The sequence below is a fragment of the Aptenodytes patagonicus genome, chromosome 4, assembly GCF_965638725.1.
Source record: "Aptenodytes patagonicus chromosome 4, bAptPat1.pri.cur, whole genome shotgun sequence".
NCBI classification, from domain to species: domain Eukaryota; kingdom Metazoa; phylum Chordata; class Aves; order Sphenisciformes; family Spheniscidae; genus Aptenodytes; species Aptenodytes patagonicus.
In genome coordinates, this window is record NC_134952.1 from 60,510,579 (window position 1) to 60,525,569 (window position 14,991).

At 39.0% G+C, this 14,991-nt stretch overlaps 1 protein-coding gene across 1 annotated transcript; it reads left to right on the plus strand.

The window, feature by feature from the left end:
- The first annotated feature begins 1,019 nt into the window (after positions 1-1,019).
- On the plus strand, positions 1,020-13,445 carry LRIT3 (leucine rich repeat, Ig-like and transmembrane domains 3). The gene is made up of 4 exons (XM_076337648.1): positions 1,020-1,150; positions 2,372-2,850; positions 10,955-11,260; positions 12,343-13,445. Exons 1-4 carry the CDS (start codon positions 1,035-1,037, stop codon positions 13,443-13,445), a joined length of 2,004 nt encoding a protein of 667 aa, XP_076193763.1. The 5' UTR covers positions 1,020-1,034.
- Positions 13,446-14,991: the final 1,546 nt, after the last annotated feature.

Below are 14,991 nucleotides of genomic sequence, written 5' to 3' on the forward strand. Positions count from 1 at the left end.
CGTTGATAATCTTTGCAAATTTCTGTTTCTGCTAATATGTTAAGATATCAAAATATCTAGCCAAACCCTATAGAACCTGCTATCAGCTTTTAGGATTTTGAAGGAGTTTCAGGATATTTAATGTATTTTTAAAGTTTTGGCTCTCACAACCAAATGAATTTGTAGGAAAGACAGATTTTGCTTTAGTAGTAGTACGTTTCTGGTGCTTGTGACTGCACAGCAAATCCTGAAAATGAGACAAGATGCACCCTAAAGCTTGACACTTGGGAGGCACATAAAACTGAGTAAATATTTATGGTCATTTCTCATAATTTCTAAGTCAATCTCCTGGTTATATAGGTCTGTTGTATAATTTTCAAAAAATACCTTTCGCGATGTGAGTGATGGGTTTGTTCAGGATAGAAAAGATGACTGTGTATAGATCTATTTATGAATGGTAGTATATGCATTCTTGATGATTCTCAGATTTTGAGAATAAATATCTTCTATTATTATGTATGCATGCATCTGAGGTTTGGCTTTGCAGGTTGCAACTTATTTAAAATATATGGAGTTTTTTTGGTAAAAACCTGTTTTTACAGGATTTTTTAAAAGCTCTGGAATCTAGACTTCTTATTAATTTGTAATTTTTAGTATTAAAGAAAATGCCATGCAATATCCTCATGCTGTACTAGATTTCGTTCAGGAACCTTGGAACGCTTTATGGACAGTAGCTAATGCATTGCCTCTTAGAAGGAGCAAAGAGATATTTCATTACATACTAACCCTACAAGCTACATATTAAAATAGCCTTGAAACATGCTGGATATGATTTGAAACAGAGTGTGTTCTTCTGACAGAATAAAGAATGAGCTGGTTTAACTGATCCCTTTCAGGATACATTTGAAGGTTAAGTAACTACAGATCTCAGCTAATCTGACGTAATCTGCTGTTACTAAATGGATGTCTACATTCATGTTCGTAGCACACTGCACACGAGTGCCTAGGAATAAAGTTTTCAAATTTTTTCATATCAGTTCTGCTGGGAGGAAGCCATGCATCTGTTTGTTTACTTCTACCTCCTAATGAGCTTTTTTGAAGAAGTGCATGGGTTTTGTCCTTCACAATGCACTTGCGTTTACCATGGCAGAAGTGATGGCACTGGAACAAGGTATATATTTTATTATTTGTTATACAAGGCAATTTATAGGGAAAAGGGTTGAAGAAATTGGAAATAACATTCTCATAGATTGCAAATTAGTTCTAGCATAGTTGAAATAAAGGCATATTTTACACTGGTGTTATGTGGCTAGCAGCATTCCTGAATAGGAGCAGATGGTGATGATGGCTTTGTACTTAGCAAATAGCTTCCCTAAATCTTCAGGTTTTGCAGAAGGCAATTTCTTTCTGCTCCATGATTTTCCTACTATTGTAATGGTCTTTCTATTTCTACAAACTAGTTGTCTACTGTAAGGTGATTCTGGTTTAAATATGGTAGTTTCCTCTTTTTTTAATCTGCAGGAAAATAATGTAATTCTTGGTACTAAAGAGGTTAAGTTGAAATTTGATGATCTGAGTATTGTCATGTCAATTTTGGGAGACACTGTTTGTCATTGCTATTTATTGTCACAACATATCTAGTATAAAGCTGCATGAGGAGAAAGTAAAATAGAGGAAGAATACAGAGAAAAGGGGGAGAAAATTAAAGACAGGCTTATTGAAGGGAGGGGAATCTTCAAGCTAATATGTGCGAACAATGTACCCCAAAGAAATGGAAACATACTGATTCTTGAAAATGCTGAGAAAACCCATTTCACTGAAATCAACAGGAGCAGAAAATTCTTAGCACCTCTAAAAAGCAGGTCATTTCTACGTAGACACCAGAAAGAGGGCTAGAAAGCTGTCCTTTAGAGAAATATGCTAACATTTTCAATTTTCAGTCTATTCTGAAAGGTAAATATAGGCAGATACTTTGAATCTTCATCATGTAGAAAAATTAGAAATTAGTAATCCAATATTCTGAATTTTAGTAAAACAGATGGCATGCAGTTCCCACTTGAGATACGTGCATGTATTATTCGTTATATGTGGCTTCTGTTTTTCAGTTGTCAATAGAATAATGGACAGAAGATGGTGCTTACATGCTTTAGAATAAAGCAAATCTAGATTTCATGTGAAAGTATCATTGCTATTTTGTATTCTTTTTCTTTTTAGAAACTCCATGTTGCCTTTTCAATTTTTAAATGCAGAAGACTGTTCTTGATTTGATGTTCTTTATTCTGCTAGTAGCGTTGCAGAAAATAATAGCATTTGCGTTTAAATCTGAAATACAAATTTCTGATAAAGAAATGCCGATATCTCGCTCCTCTTTTTTTTTTTTTTTTGATGCTAGGTCTGTGCTCTGTAATGATCCTGACATGTATGAGATCCCTGTGAATGTTCCTGTGGATACTGTAAAACTTCGTATAGAGAAAACTGTCATACGAAGGATTCCAACTGAAGCCTTTTACTACCTAGTGGATCTCAAATACCTGTGGGTAACTTACAACTGTGTAGCCAACATTGATATCAGCAGTTTCTATAACTTGAAACAACTGCATGAGCTACGGCTGGATGGTAATCTACTCTCGACTTTCCCTTGGGAATCGCTGGCAGAGATGCCCAACCTACGGACTCTTGATTTACACAACAATAAAGTGACCAGCATTCCTGCTGATGCCAGCCGGTACCTGAGAAACCTCACCTACCTGGACATATCCAGCAACAAGCTAACGACCTTGCCGTCAGACTTGATGGACATTTGGCCCCCCTTCTCAGAAGCTGTCCTGTCCAAGAACACAGACATTCTGGCGACCCAGAGGGTCATTTTGGGTACGTTAAACAGCCCGTCTCATTCCGTATTAAAATGTACCTAAATGTTAAGTTGCAAGTGACAGCAGGTAGGGGACCAGCCTGGGATTCAGAAGAGTGGGTTTTATCCAGGTCAGTCTTCTGGTTTGCTCTGTGATTATTTATTTATTTATTTATTTTCTGTTGGTGACAGAAAACTATAAAATGAAGATGGTGACCTCCATGTATGTTGTTATCTCAAGGTTATAGAACTGAAGTAAAATCTACAAGATTCTGGTCTACAGCAATACAGGCCATATGGAGTATTCAGTATCCATAGAAATGCGGGACTTCCAAAACCTGTGTTTCTGATGACATTTGCCTCATCACTGTATGTGGTTGCAACTGCAAGCATGTCCATTTGCAACTGTTTTTTCCAGTGGCTCACAAGCCAAACAAATAGCTAGAGTTGATGCTCATATGAACTAGATTCATCAACGAGATTCATCAACTAGAGTTGATGCTCAGCCCGTCCTGAGACACAGTGGTGCAGGTAGTGTTGGTGGCTCAAAAGAGGGCAACTCTGCTCTCCCCGTGACTCCTGTTGACCTTGTGTTGCTCCAAAGCTGACTGATTATCATAGAATCATAGAATAGTTTGGGTTGGAAGTTTTTCCCAATTTACATGTTGAATATGAGAGAGAGAATAGGAATCTGATCCCTACAACTTCACAGTACTTTTTATAATATTTAAGATAAGTATTTAAGAATAGTTTGGCCAGACTGATTTTTTTCATAATTTTATTCCATCTGTCTAGTATACCATCACATCAGTTCTGTTTGTGACTTTGTGCTTTATCTTACACTTTCTCTCCACTTCCTAGTCTTGCAGGTAACCCCTTTCTCTTCTGCAGTCTCAGAACAATGTTCTCTTCTGTTGCTGTTTATGTATAAGTGCACGTTTTGAAGTTTTTGTAGTGTAGTGTAGTGTAGGAAGGGAGGAAAACCAGCTGGCTCTCTCTACTGCAGTAGTTCTATATCCACTGGTAAAGATCTGCCCTGCATTGTACTGCCCAGTATTTCAAATTTCTTGATCTCAACCACCGCTATTCAGTGTTCATATGTTCAGCTGTTTTGTTTCACAGCAGAAGCTGCAATTTGAAACTCTCATTCAGATGAGATTGTATATAAGTAACTTAATAGATGCAAGTAGGCTGAGTGAGTTCCTCACATGCATGGTAGGTTTGCAGCATTAATAGGATCTTCGTTTATTCAGGACTAAAAAAAAAAGAAAAAGCTGTAAAAGTAAGTCCAGCTCAGTACCCCTTTCCCTGTCCCCACACTGATGGCTACAGGAGGCAGTAAAGTAGGAGCTGACTGTGCTAGATCTAATCCTCCTGATGATCTCATGTGGGAGTCCCAGAAGTTATCTGGTTTCCTTGTCTTACATAGCCCTCACCACTTAAAAAAACAAAACAAAAGACCCCCCCCCCCAAAAAAAAAAACAAACCCCAAACAAACCCCAAAAAAACCCCAAATGACACACACTTTTCTCTCCTCCCCTTCCCCCTGGCAACCATCTGCAGGCTTTATTGGTGCAGGCACTTTGCCAGCCTCCTCTAGTGCTGACAAACCCCCTGTGCCAGCACTGAGTTCTCTAGAGACTTGGGATGTGACCTTTGGATCATTTTCATTTATGAACTACAGCTGGGTTTGAACACTGATCTCCAGAGGGGAACACACACTGGGTTCAAACAGCGCCTTGCTTCTCTTTTTTTAATGTTACGTGCTGAGGGAGGGTCTGTGCAGTCATTATAGATTTGGATCTGAGAATACAAAATGCCAGGTAGTACTTTCATTGTGTTGTGTTGAGTAAATCTACCTTAGGTAAGCTGTGAATAATTAGCTGAATTTTCTTTCATTGACATCGTAGCCTTCTGATGAGTATATCCCAATGCAGACAGACAGTGCTTGCTATATAAGAAACTCTATAGTGAATAAGAAAACATCCCTTTCCTGTGGAGATTAGAAAGTGCAGTGCTCTTTGTCATGGGTAATTTTGACAAGCTTACTTAGTCTCCACTAAGTGTTAGTTTTATTATCGATATTACTGGAACTTGCAAAGTTGTAGTTATGCCACTCACTGCCAGAGGCTCATCCTTAGGTTGCTGTTGATGGACTGTTACAAAGCAGTTGTTTTTCAGGAATGAGTGGTTGATAGAAACTGTCAGGCTAGAAAGATGACCTAGGAGTTGAGATGTCTCTATAATGCTCCAACCATAGGAGATGTCGGCTTAGAACAACAGGAGCAAGATGTGCTCTGTGGCATTGCTTCCTCTCTGACACCCCTCCTGTCTCTACCGGGATTGCTGGAGCCTGAGGGAGGAGAAACTATCCTTCCTCCTCCTCTGAGGTGGAGATAAGGATCACAGAGGTATGTGATCAGGAAGGATTTCAAAAAGGCCTCTAGCCTGCTGGGATGCAGATCCAGATGAACTGAACTGCTCTGGTTAAGTCAGTGCTGTTCTTAAAGCCTGTGGCCAGACCATTCCAGAGCCTTCTCTGGTAACCTCTTCCAGTGCTTATCTATCAGGATAGTGAGAAAGTTTCTCTTAATATCTAACCTCAATCTCCCTTACTGCAAACTAAGCTGATTACATCTTGTCCTGCATGAGATGGACATACAGAAAACCTAATTACCATCCCTTATAGTAACCTTTCATACATTTTCCTTCTCTGATTGCTGCCTTAATTAATCACACCATTTCTTTCACCAGTTTTTTATAGACTGTGAGGTGGGTTTTTTTCATTTTCTACCATAGTTACGGATTCCCTTTGGACTCTTTTGGGTTTTAAAAAAAAGGTTTCTCTTAAAACGTGATGCCCATAATTGCACGCTTTGATGCTCAAGGTGCTCCAGGTGTTCTCTGTGGGAACATTCAGCCTGACCTATGTGCCTGCATGGAATGGTAACTGCAGCGAGAGCTCTGCTAGAAGCTGGAAGCCAGAGCAAATAAATGCTGTTTTTGTCTAGTCAGGAAAACAGCAGTCAGATTCTACTTAGTGTAAGCAGTTATGGCTTGAGCTGGCTTCTCTCCTATTTCTGGCAAAACAAGATTTTCACTTGTATTTAATTAACAAGATCAACACAGCAAAGCCCCAAACTCAAAGGTTTGTGCATACGTATTTTTTTAACACCAGGAGGCAATTTTATCTTCAGTGTCTTGACTGAGCATCAAGAAGGTTGCATGTAAGAGAAAGTTCAGGTTCCCCACGTTTACTTCAAGGACTCTTGGAGGAACCGTGGACTACTTTTGCCAGGGGACGGGCAGGTTAGCATCTCCTTATTCCAATTCATAATCTCTGTATTTAGGAGTTTGGGGGTTTTTTTATTACCTCCCACTATATGATGTTCCTCTGTGTGGACACTATGCTAAATGAAAGAGGGTCAGGGAATGATTCCTGGCCCTATGGCCAAGTGGCTCACTCTGGGCTCTCATCCACACAGTTTAGGGCCAGCTCTCTTTAAAGCTGACTGGCTGTTCCACACTTGGTAAGATTTAGCCCTTTGTTTTCTGTGGGCTCTACAGGATGCTGCAGTGACTCTAAAATGTAACTGTGTGGGTGGAGGTGTTTTTTCTTCAGTTCAGACTGCCTGAAGTAACGTGAGAATTGCATTGCAACCCATGGAATTGTGCTTTTCTAATATAAAATAGCAAGCATATGTTGTATGCCTGATGGGCTGATAGGCATGCAGGATAGTTTGGAGGTGCAAAGCCTGCTGCACTTACACTGGGGGCAAGAACAGGATGGAGAGAGCCGTCCTTGCTGTGGTCTCATCCATAAGCCTTTCAGGGAGCAATCTCTGGAGTGCAAACTGTCCCTGGCACCACAGCTGGCTTTGTCTTGGAGAGCGCCCTTTGGAACAGTTCAAAACAAAGCTGTGGAGTGAGCTGACAGTTAAGCAGTGGAAATGATCGAGGGACCAGTGTGTGAGTTCATCTGGTCCTCTCTTGGTTACCTCTGGAGCTATACCCTAATACTTTGATCCAAATCACAGCTAAGTTTCAGCATTGGCTGCTGTACAGATATTGAAATTTCTGGCGTGAATGATGGCAGTAGCATTTTCCATATGGAAAATTACATCTAGTGAGTCACTGAGAGGAACAGAGGAATCCAGGATTTGACAGAGTGGCAGTTAGATGAGACCTCGCCTCTGTTACATGTAGAGGTACCAAAAATTTGAAATGCTGCAGGTCCATCAGGCTCCCAGCTGTTATGCTGGGCCATTGGGTAGATGCTGCTTTTCCTGAAACTACTCCCTAGCAATTACTGTGTGTAGGAAACACTGGGGCACAGTGCAGGAAGCGGGCTTTACTGTTTAGAACCATGGATCAAAAATTTTGTAGCTTCAGTTGGAAGAGAGCCTTGGGCAGGTTGGCCCAAGCTGTGGTGAATATTTCCGTCAGCCCAAAACTTGAATATTTCACATACTGCCATTTTACAGCAACTGAAAAGCAGTATATTATACAAGTTATGGTCTGAGACTGGTTACTGATTTACAAAGGAAATTTCGCTCGTAGCTATTTTGAATGCTAAAGTCCATATTGACACAGCATGGGGAAACCGTGCTCATTGAGAAGACTGCAAAAATGTGCATGCACAGACACACATATACATATATTTGTCATTGTATATGCAAGCATACATATAAATGTGTGAGAGTAAATTTAAAATATGCTAAATCTAGAATAAAGAAAGTTTTTTAGAACAATTTATAATCCATATTTAATGTTAAAATACACTGCATTGGTATATTGCAATGCATAAATATTTATCAATGTTTGTTTTGCTGTGGTTAGTATTTCTTTCTCAGGTCAACAAGCTGCCTTAATATTTCTACAAAACAATCCAGAATTTATAAAGACTTGGTGTTCCGTCAGATACACGTGCCATTGGAGACATTATTTTTATTTTCTCTTCCTAGGAAATTATTTTCCTGAGGGGATTCCATCTCAGTCCTTTATTAAAGCTCCCCATTTTTTCTGGTTTCTTCATTTTTTTCCTTTTTTTTTTTAACCTTTTCTTTATTCTTTCATGTGTTTGTTCTCACTTTTACCATCTTGTAAACACAAGCTGTTAAATTTCAGAATGCCCTTTGTAGTTTGGAAACTAGGTTTACATTCCCATTTCTGTTCTCTTCAATAGCTAACTGAAGTATAATCAAATTCAATGTTTTATCCTTGCTTCCAACTCAATAGTGCTTTCATCTTTTCATTTTGCAATTCACATGACTTAAGGACGTATAATGGCTGTGCAAGTTTACTAAAGGCAAGGAAGGAACTCCTGTAGCTGTATATATTATATGTATTTATATAAGTCCTGCTTCTCTAGCCAGTTCCGCTGGGAAGCATGATGGATGGGGGAGATGAGGTGACTAACTGAAATAACTCTTTCTTTGCACTAAAGCACAGGAGTACAGAGTCTTCTGGCACTACAGCTTTCTTCTGAAGCTGAAACCAAGCCTTCAGAAAGATCTGAGATGGTCAAACCTGTGTCCCATACTGGACTAAACAACCATCCAATCTAAGGACTATCCATCTTTGCTTCATCATTCCTTCTAATTTGTCAATTTCTGATACTTATTGTAACAACTTGGGTCTTCTTTGGGACACTGGGAGAATATGAAAGCCAGGCATTTATATATATTGGGAAAAATTTCGTCACTGAAGGGGTTGTCAGGCACTGGAACAGGCTGCCCAGGGAAGTGGTTGAGTCCCCATCCCTGGAGGTATTTAAAAGACGTGTAGATGTGGCGCTTAGGGACATGGTTTAGTGGTGGACTTGACAGTGTTAGATTTATGGTTGGACTTGATGATCTTAAGGGTCTTTTCCAAGCTAAATGATTCTATGATTCTATTAGAAAGGCCTTTGAGCACTGCTAGTAGTATTAGAAGCAATAATAAAACCCATCCTTTCCTGCAGTAAAGCTTGTAAGATGCAGAAAGGTCGCAGAAGAAATATTTTCAGTAGTGTTCAATGTAAGGGAGAATCTGCTGCCTGCTATGTGGGATGGGAGCCCTACTGATGCTGCAGATCTGTCCTGATTAACGCTGTGGACCCAGAGTTCCTGCCCTGCCGCCTGCTTGTAGCACAGCTGGGCCATGCTTCTGTCCTCTAGATAGCAGAGTCCATGCTGGGAGTTCACATGCATTTTAGCAGCATTTGTTATGGAGGAACTCTGGCAGCTGAGGCCTCGTTTCAAGGGGATCCTGTCTTCCCTCTTATACCTTAGGGGAATTTAATTTTCAAACGCTCATATAGTCACTTTCTTAACATAGCGAGGAAAATTGACCCTTTATAAGCAAGTGAGAATGAAAAAAAAAAAATTACAGGAATATTGTCTTTAACTCTCTCTAACTACAAACTAAAGCTTGCCTAATTTAAAAGATGAGCACAAATAGTTACATACATGTGCTTGACTGGGCAGAATTTTTATGAGCACAAACAGTTGATGTGCCTAGACATATGGAAAACATTCAGATGGTATCTCTTTTGCTTGTGAATATATGTGTGAAGGTCACAGGAAAAATTTTTTTTTTCTTTGTTTTTTTTTTAAAGAAAAGCGGTTGCTGATACAATTTCCTTGATTTCTCCTTCTCCGTTCCAGCTGGCAATAAGTAGTGAATAGATGTGAAGTCTCTTATGTCTGGAAGGGGTGAAATTGGATTGTGATGTCAAAGTCATGGAATCTCTTCAGGTCAAGTCTTGTTTTAAAGAGTGGGGATTAATTGGGGTTTACCACAGTTTTAACCAATCACTGCCATTGTACTTAAAATAACCTAATCTTGGTCAGGTGATAAAAGGAAGCAGTAGTTAATTAGTCATGTATTCTTTCATCTGCAGGTTTCTTCCAGAACAAAAAGCAGAATTTTTCCATTAGCTGTTTTGATAATTCCTAAAAATACACACTGAACAATATTAGCAGGTGTTTCAGGTTTTTTTTTCTTTTAATTTTGGTTTAATTAGTATGACTTGTCTGTTGCACTAATCTGTAAATTCAATAGTGAAGGGTTCTTGCATACCATCCCTCGTTTCAGACTGTAAGTTCTGTTTATTGTTAATACTTGGAAAAAATGAAAAAGGTATGCCCAAAAGTATAAGTCAAATGAGAAAATATTTGAACGCATGAGTGATATGCTGTGTGGTGTTTTACCTGGTGAAGCCACTGTTGCTCTATGAAGGTCAACATAGCGGAGTAATCAATACCAGCTGAGGATTTAGACTTCTATTCCTCAGAAATAGCTACTCTCTTTCACCATAATAAGTTCACCAAGAGGGAGAAACCTCTCTTTCAAAGACTTTGGAATCAGCAAACAAATGTTATAGCTTCTAACAGAAGAGGAGAGAGAGCGTTCTTGTGTGCCATCATAAAAATGCTGTAGTAATCAGCTTTTTTCAGGATCCTTCCCATTTTCTACTCTTCTGCTATTCTTTTTGAATGTATTTCAGAGGTTGTCCTAAGTTGAAGCCAGATTTCTAAGAATATTGCTATAGTTCAGAGCCAGATAAGAATTTTATTGGCCTAAAGCTTTGTTTCCTTAGCCTTTATCCTTTTTTCAAGGGGCAGAGATGTTGGTGTAAGCTCTAAACCCTTAAATCATCAAGTTCTCTGCAAGCATTGAAAAAAGGGTCTGAGAAGATCAAACTGTAAGAGCCCAAAGAAGGACTAAGAGCAGGGGAGAGTGACAGGATGCAATAGCCCTGAGAAGCTATCTTTCCGGAAGGTACAGGCGGGTGAAAATGTATCATCGATCTTAAGACATCTTTTCAAAGTGTTTTTTCCTAGATAAAAAGCAAAGTTAAGCAAAGGTAGTGCCAGTATATTACTATGCTCCTGTAAACTTCTGTGAAGAAAAAGTTTAGCTTAATAAATGTTCATACTGTTCTTCCTCATCTCTGCAAAAACTCCCCCACCAATCAGCCGAACAAAAAGGACAAATTGAAAGAGAAAAGGTTAACTCAGAATAGGTCCATGGTTCTCCTTGATTGTACTTGGTCATGCATCATACTGTAATCACAATATCCATATATTGCCTGACAACATTATTATTTTTTTTCTTTCCCCTCTTCCCTCCCTGCTTCAGGTTTGCAGGACAACCCATGGTTTTGTGACTGTCGCATTTCAAAGCTAATTGAATTTTCCAAAATTGTGGACAACTCAGTTGTACTGCTTGATCCATTGGTTTCATGTAGTGGACCTGAGAGCCTGGCAGGAATCTTGTTCCAGAGAGCTGAGTTAGAGCAGTGTCTTAAACCATCTGTGATGACGTCGGCGACAAAAATCACTTCCCCACTGGGAAGCAACGTACTGCTACGCTGTGATGCAACTGGGTACCCAACACCACAGCTTATTTGGACTAGGTCAGACAATATACCAGTGAACTATACAGGTATAACTGCTCTTTTATAGGAAATGGGAGAGCCTTGAAATTGTTGGGTTGCTTATGCTTTGAGATCATTATAATGAGTAACAATGGACCAGGTATTGCATCAAGCTGGCAATTGTATCTGTGCAACAGCTGTTACGAAATCCTTTGCTTAGGTCTTGGTCTGAACAGGTCCAACAGACTGTTGGACTGATTCTGGATGTGGTCTGTAATAAGAACAATGTGCGTGGAGGGGGGAAATGGATGAAGCGGGGGAAGGATAAAGGAAAATAGAGGTTGGGATAGTTGTGCCCTAACTCACAAGCTGAAAAGCAGAAAGGAGAATTTGTTACTGGAATCTCCATTTTGGTTCAAAATATTCATGTTAAAAAAGCTAGTGAGGCCATAACTGTGCCACTTAAAACTCAGCATTGTAAACACAGGATTTTAAAAAATCATGTTTTCTATGTTATTTGCAAACGTTTATTGTTTATTTGCAACACCCATCTTGAATGCTAAAGAGGCTGTGATTGATATCATTCTAGCTGCTATGATAGATATTTATGCAGTAACTTAAATATAAAAAATGTTTCTTGCTAATGCCAAGTAGTTAGCAGTTATCTTAAATCATAGGTCTGAAGAAGGTAATAGTCCAAAGTACTGAAATATCTTAAGACAAAGGTAATTTCCAAAAATGTTTTAAATGGCTAGTGTGTTCAGAGTCAGTTGAAGTCAGTGAGACTTGTATTTCCTGGTCACTTAGCAGCTTTAAGACATTTGATTTTTTTTTTTTAATGTGGTTTTGTTTTACTTAGTGAAACTGCAAATTATATTGTAATTCCTCCAGCCATTCAGTTCCATTTTGACCTAAGCTGAGCACTTTCCTGCAATAATATAATATGGCAGGGATTTCCATAGTTTGTGTGTGGGGTTTGGTTGGTTGTTGGAGTTTTTTTGGTTGTGTTTTGGTGTTTGTTTTTTTTTTTTTTGTTTAATACATGAGATTCCTTCTGGCAGAAATAACTTAAGGGAAGAAGTAGTCTAATAATGTTTACTTTCTCTTTAGCTCCCTCTTAAAATGTTTTACTTTTTGCATTTTCCTGTAGTAATTCAAGAAACACCTGGAGAGGGTGTCAGATGGTCCATAATAAGCTTGACAGGGATTTCATACAAGGACGCAGGAGAATACAGATGTAAAGCCAAGAACTTAGCAGGAATGTCAGAAGCTGCCGTTACTGTCACGGTGGTTGGTGTAGTTACTACAACTGTGTCACCCCAGAAGTATGGAAGGAAGCAAGAGGCAGAGAGACAGAATACCACTCAGGAGAAATCCAAGCAGGAACCTGAGAGGACAACCACACCTCTTCCCACCACACCAACCACCACAGCACTGGTTAGCACTGAAAGATCAACGAGCACCAGGTTTACTGACAAGAAGCAATCCAGGCCTGTGTTCGATGGAAAGAAAAATTCAAAGGCAGTGGCAAATGGAAACAAAAAGCAGACTGGGGAGATAAGCACGAAAGGGGAGGAGACAAAGCAGACTGGGGAGCTAAGCAAGAAAGGTGAGGAGACTTCATTGAATACAGCAGGTATGGCTGAGCAAAATGTTACTGTAAAGAACCTAAGAGTGATCAGTGAAACTGATGAAAGAGTGACCTTAACTTGGAAAACCGTCAATGCCACAAGCAACTCTGCAGTGACTGTGTTATACTCAAAGTACGGTGAGAAAGATATGTTGCCTCTGAGCACTGATTCTAGCAAAAACAAAGTCACTATTGATGGTTTGCAACCTAGTACTCAATATATGGCATGTGTCTCACCCAAAGGAGTGCCACCTACAAAAGAGCAGTGCATTATTTTCTCCACTGATAGGTTAAATGATGAAAGCAGCTCTCAGTTTTCTACCCTGATATTGGCCAGCAGTGCAGCATGTGTGGTTGTTTTACCTTTGATATTTTTCTTACTCTACAAAGTTTTGAAACTTCATGTGAAACCAAAAACTGCAAAGGAAGCTGACCTTGCAAAAGAGACCTATGTGAAATTTGAAACACTATCTCTGAAGCCTCGAACAGTGAATGCAGGAGAGCAGCTCTGGGCACGAAGGTACACAGATGAGTCGGAAAGACTTCTCCTTTGTTCTAGGTCAAGCATGGATTCTCAAATGACCTTCAAAAGCGAGGGCTCTAGGTCTGAGTATCTCTGTTGAACACGGGTGAGGGTGGAGGAGATGGAATACAATAGGTAAAGTTAATCCAAAATGATGATACTGCATGTGGAAGCAGGTTGGTGCTAGGTGGTGGTCAGAATATGTTATCTGATGTAATGTAGTCTACTGGATGGGTAGGGTGGTGGGTAGGAGGGAGAATAGAAGAAGAATGTTGCCTGTTTATTTTCTTTTTTTTATGTTTGTGGCTTTGGATGTGGAGGAGTGATGTTCTTCAAAAGATAAATACAATATGAAATGGCTGCCTGGTTAAAGATCTTCTATTTTATGTTTTCATTAAAACTTCATTCCGTTTTCTCTCGTTTTACTGTATGATGTGCTAGTTGCATGTATCAAACATTAATCACAACCTTCATAAAAACTATGTACTTAAAAGTAATAGGAAAACAGTTTAAGCTACTTCTATTGAGGTCAAAACTTTATTTGAAAGTACAAGTTTTTTACTGACATCAGCTTGTGCTTTGTGATGTCATACAGCTCTGTTTGCACAGTATCTTGGACTGGAAGTGATCTCAGGCCAATCCAGACTGAAGCTAGGTAGCCACAGCTTATGAACTCTTGAGAGGTACAATACATATCATATTGTCATTTTGCAGATGCTATGGCAAAGGAACTTCTTTCCTCTTTTTCCATGGATAACTTTGATTGCAGTGAAAATGTTTTTAGTTTTCTGAGTGGAATATTTTTACTTTGGCAGTTTTTTTGAAATTTGGGATTTTTTAGAAAAAGCAGATTCTTTCTGTGTCAAAACCAAGGTTCATCTGACAAGCAGTTTATGATAAACTAAATTTTTAACAGGACCTGAAGTGTTACAGAATTTGCCTTCTATTTTCCATATAGATAGTGTAGCCAGTAGTTGTTGCTAAAGGTATTTCCAATTAAAAACACCATGTTTGTCATTAATGAGAACAATTATTTTAACATTTATTTTTTAGTTCCTGGAGAATATTTGATTTCAGGTTTCAAAGCTTTGCAAGAAACTTGAATCTAATTCTGGAGTTCAAAAGTGCTATCACCTGACTTGTAGATAATACATCAATATATCGGACTGAGGTTGTGCAAAGCTTGTTTGAGAGAGTTCACTTGCAAATGTGAAACCTTTTCGTTTGACTAATCCTCGTGGAATTAGCATGTCCTAAAGTTAGAACTTAATATCTATGACCACGTGTGCTATCAGTGTATCAAAGATAGATTGTATTATAAAGGGCATGTTCTTTCAAGAAAACATGAGATACATTATTTTTTCCACAGTTCTTGAGACAACGGAGTTGTATAACCCGGACATCCTTCTGTACTTCATGTCAAAACAGCAGATTTGCTGGGGAATTTCGATAGGAATTTGACAGAAAGGCCAAATCACACAATAAAGACATGTGCCCTGCATCACCCAGGATTGGTTTAATTAAAGAACTGAAGAAATACTTCAGATACTACATATGCAAATTTTTATACTGTAAATTGTTAATATTAATGATAGAATCGTTATGAGATAGATTTTGTCACCCATAAGCAATTTGTGTAATATCTT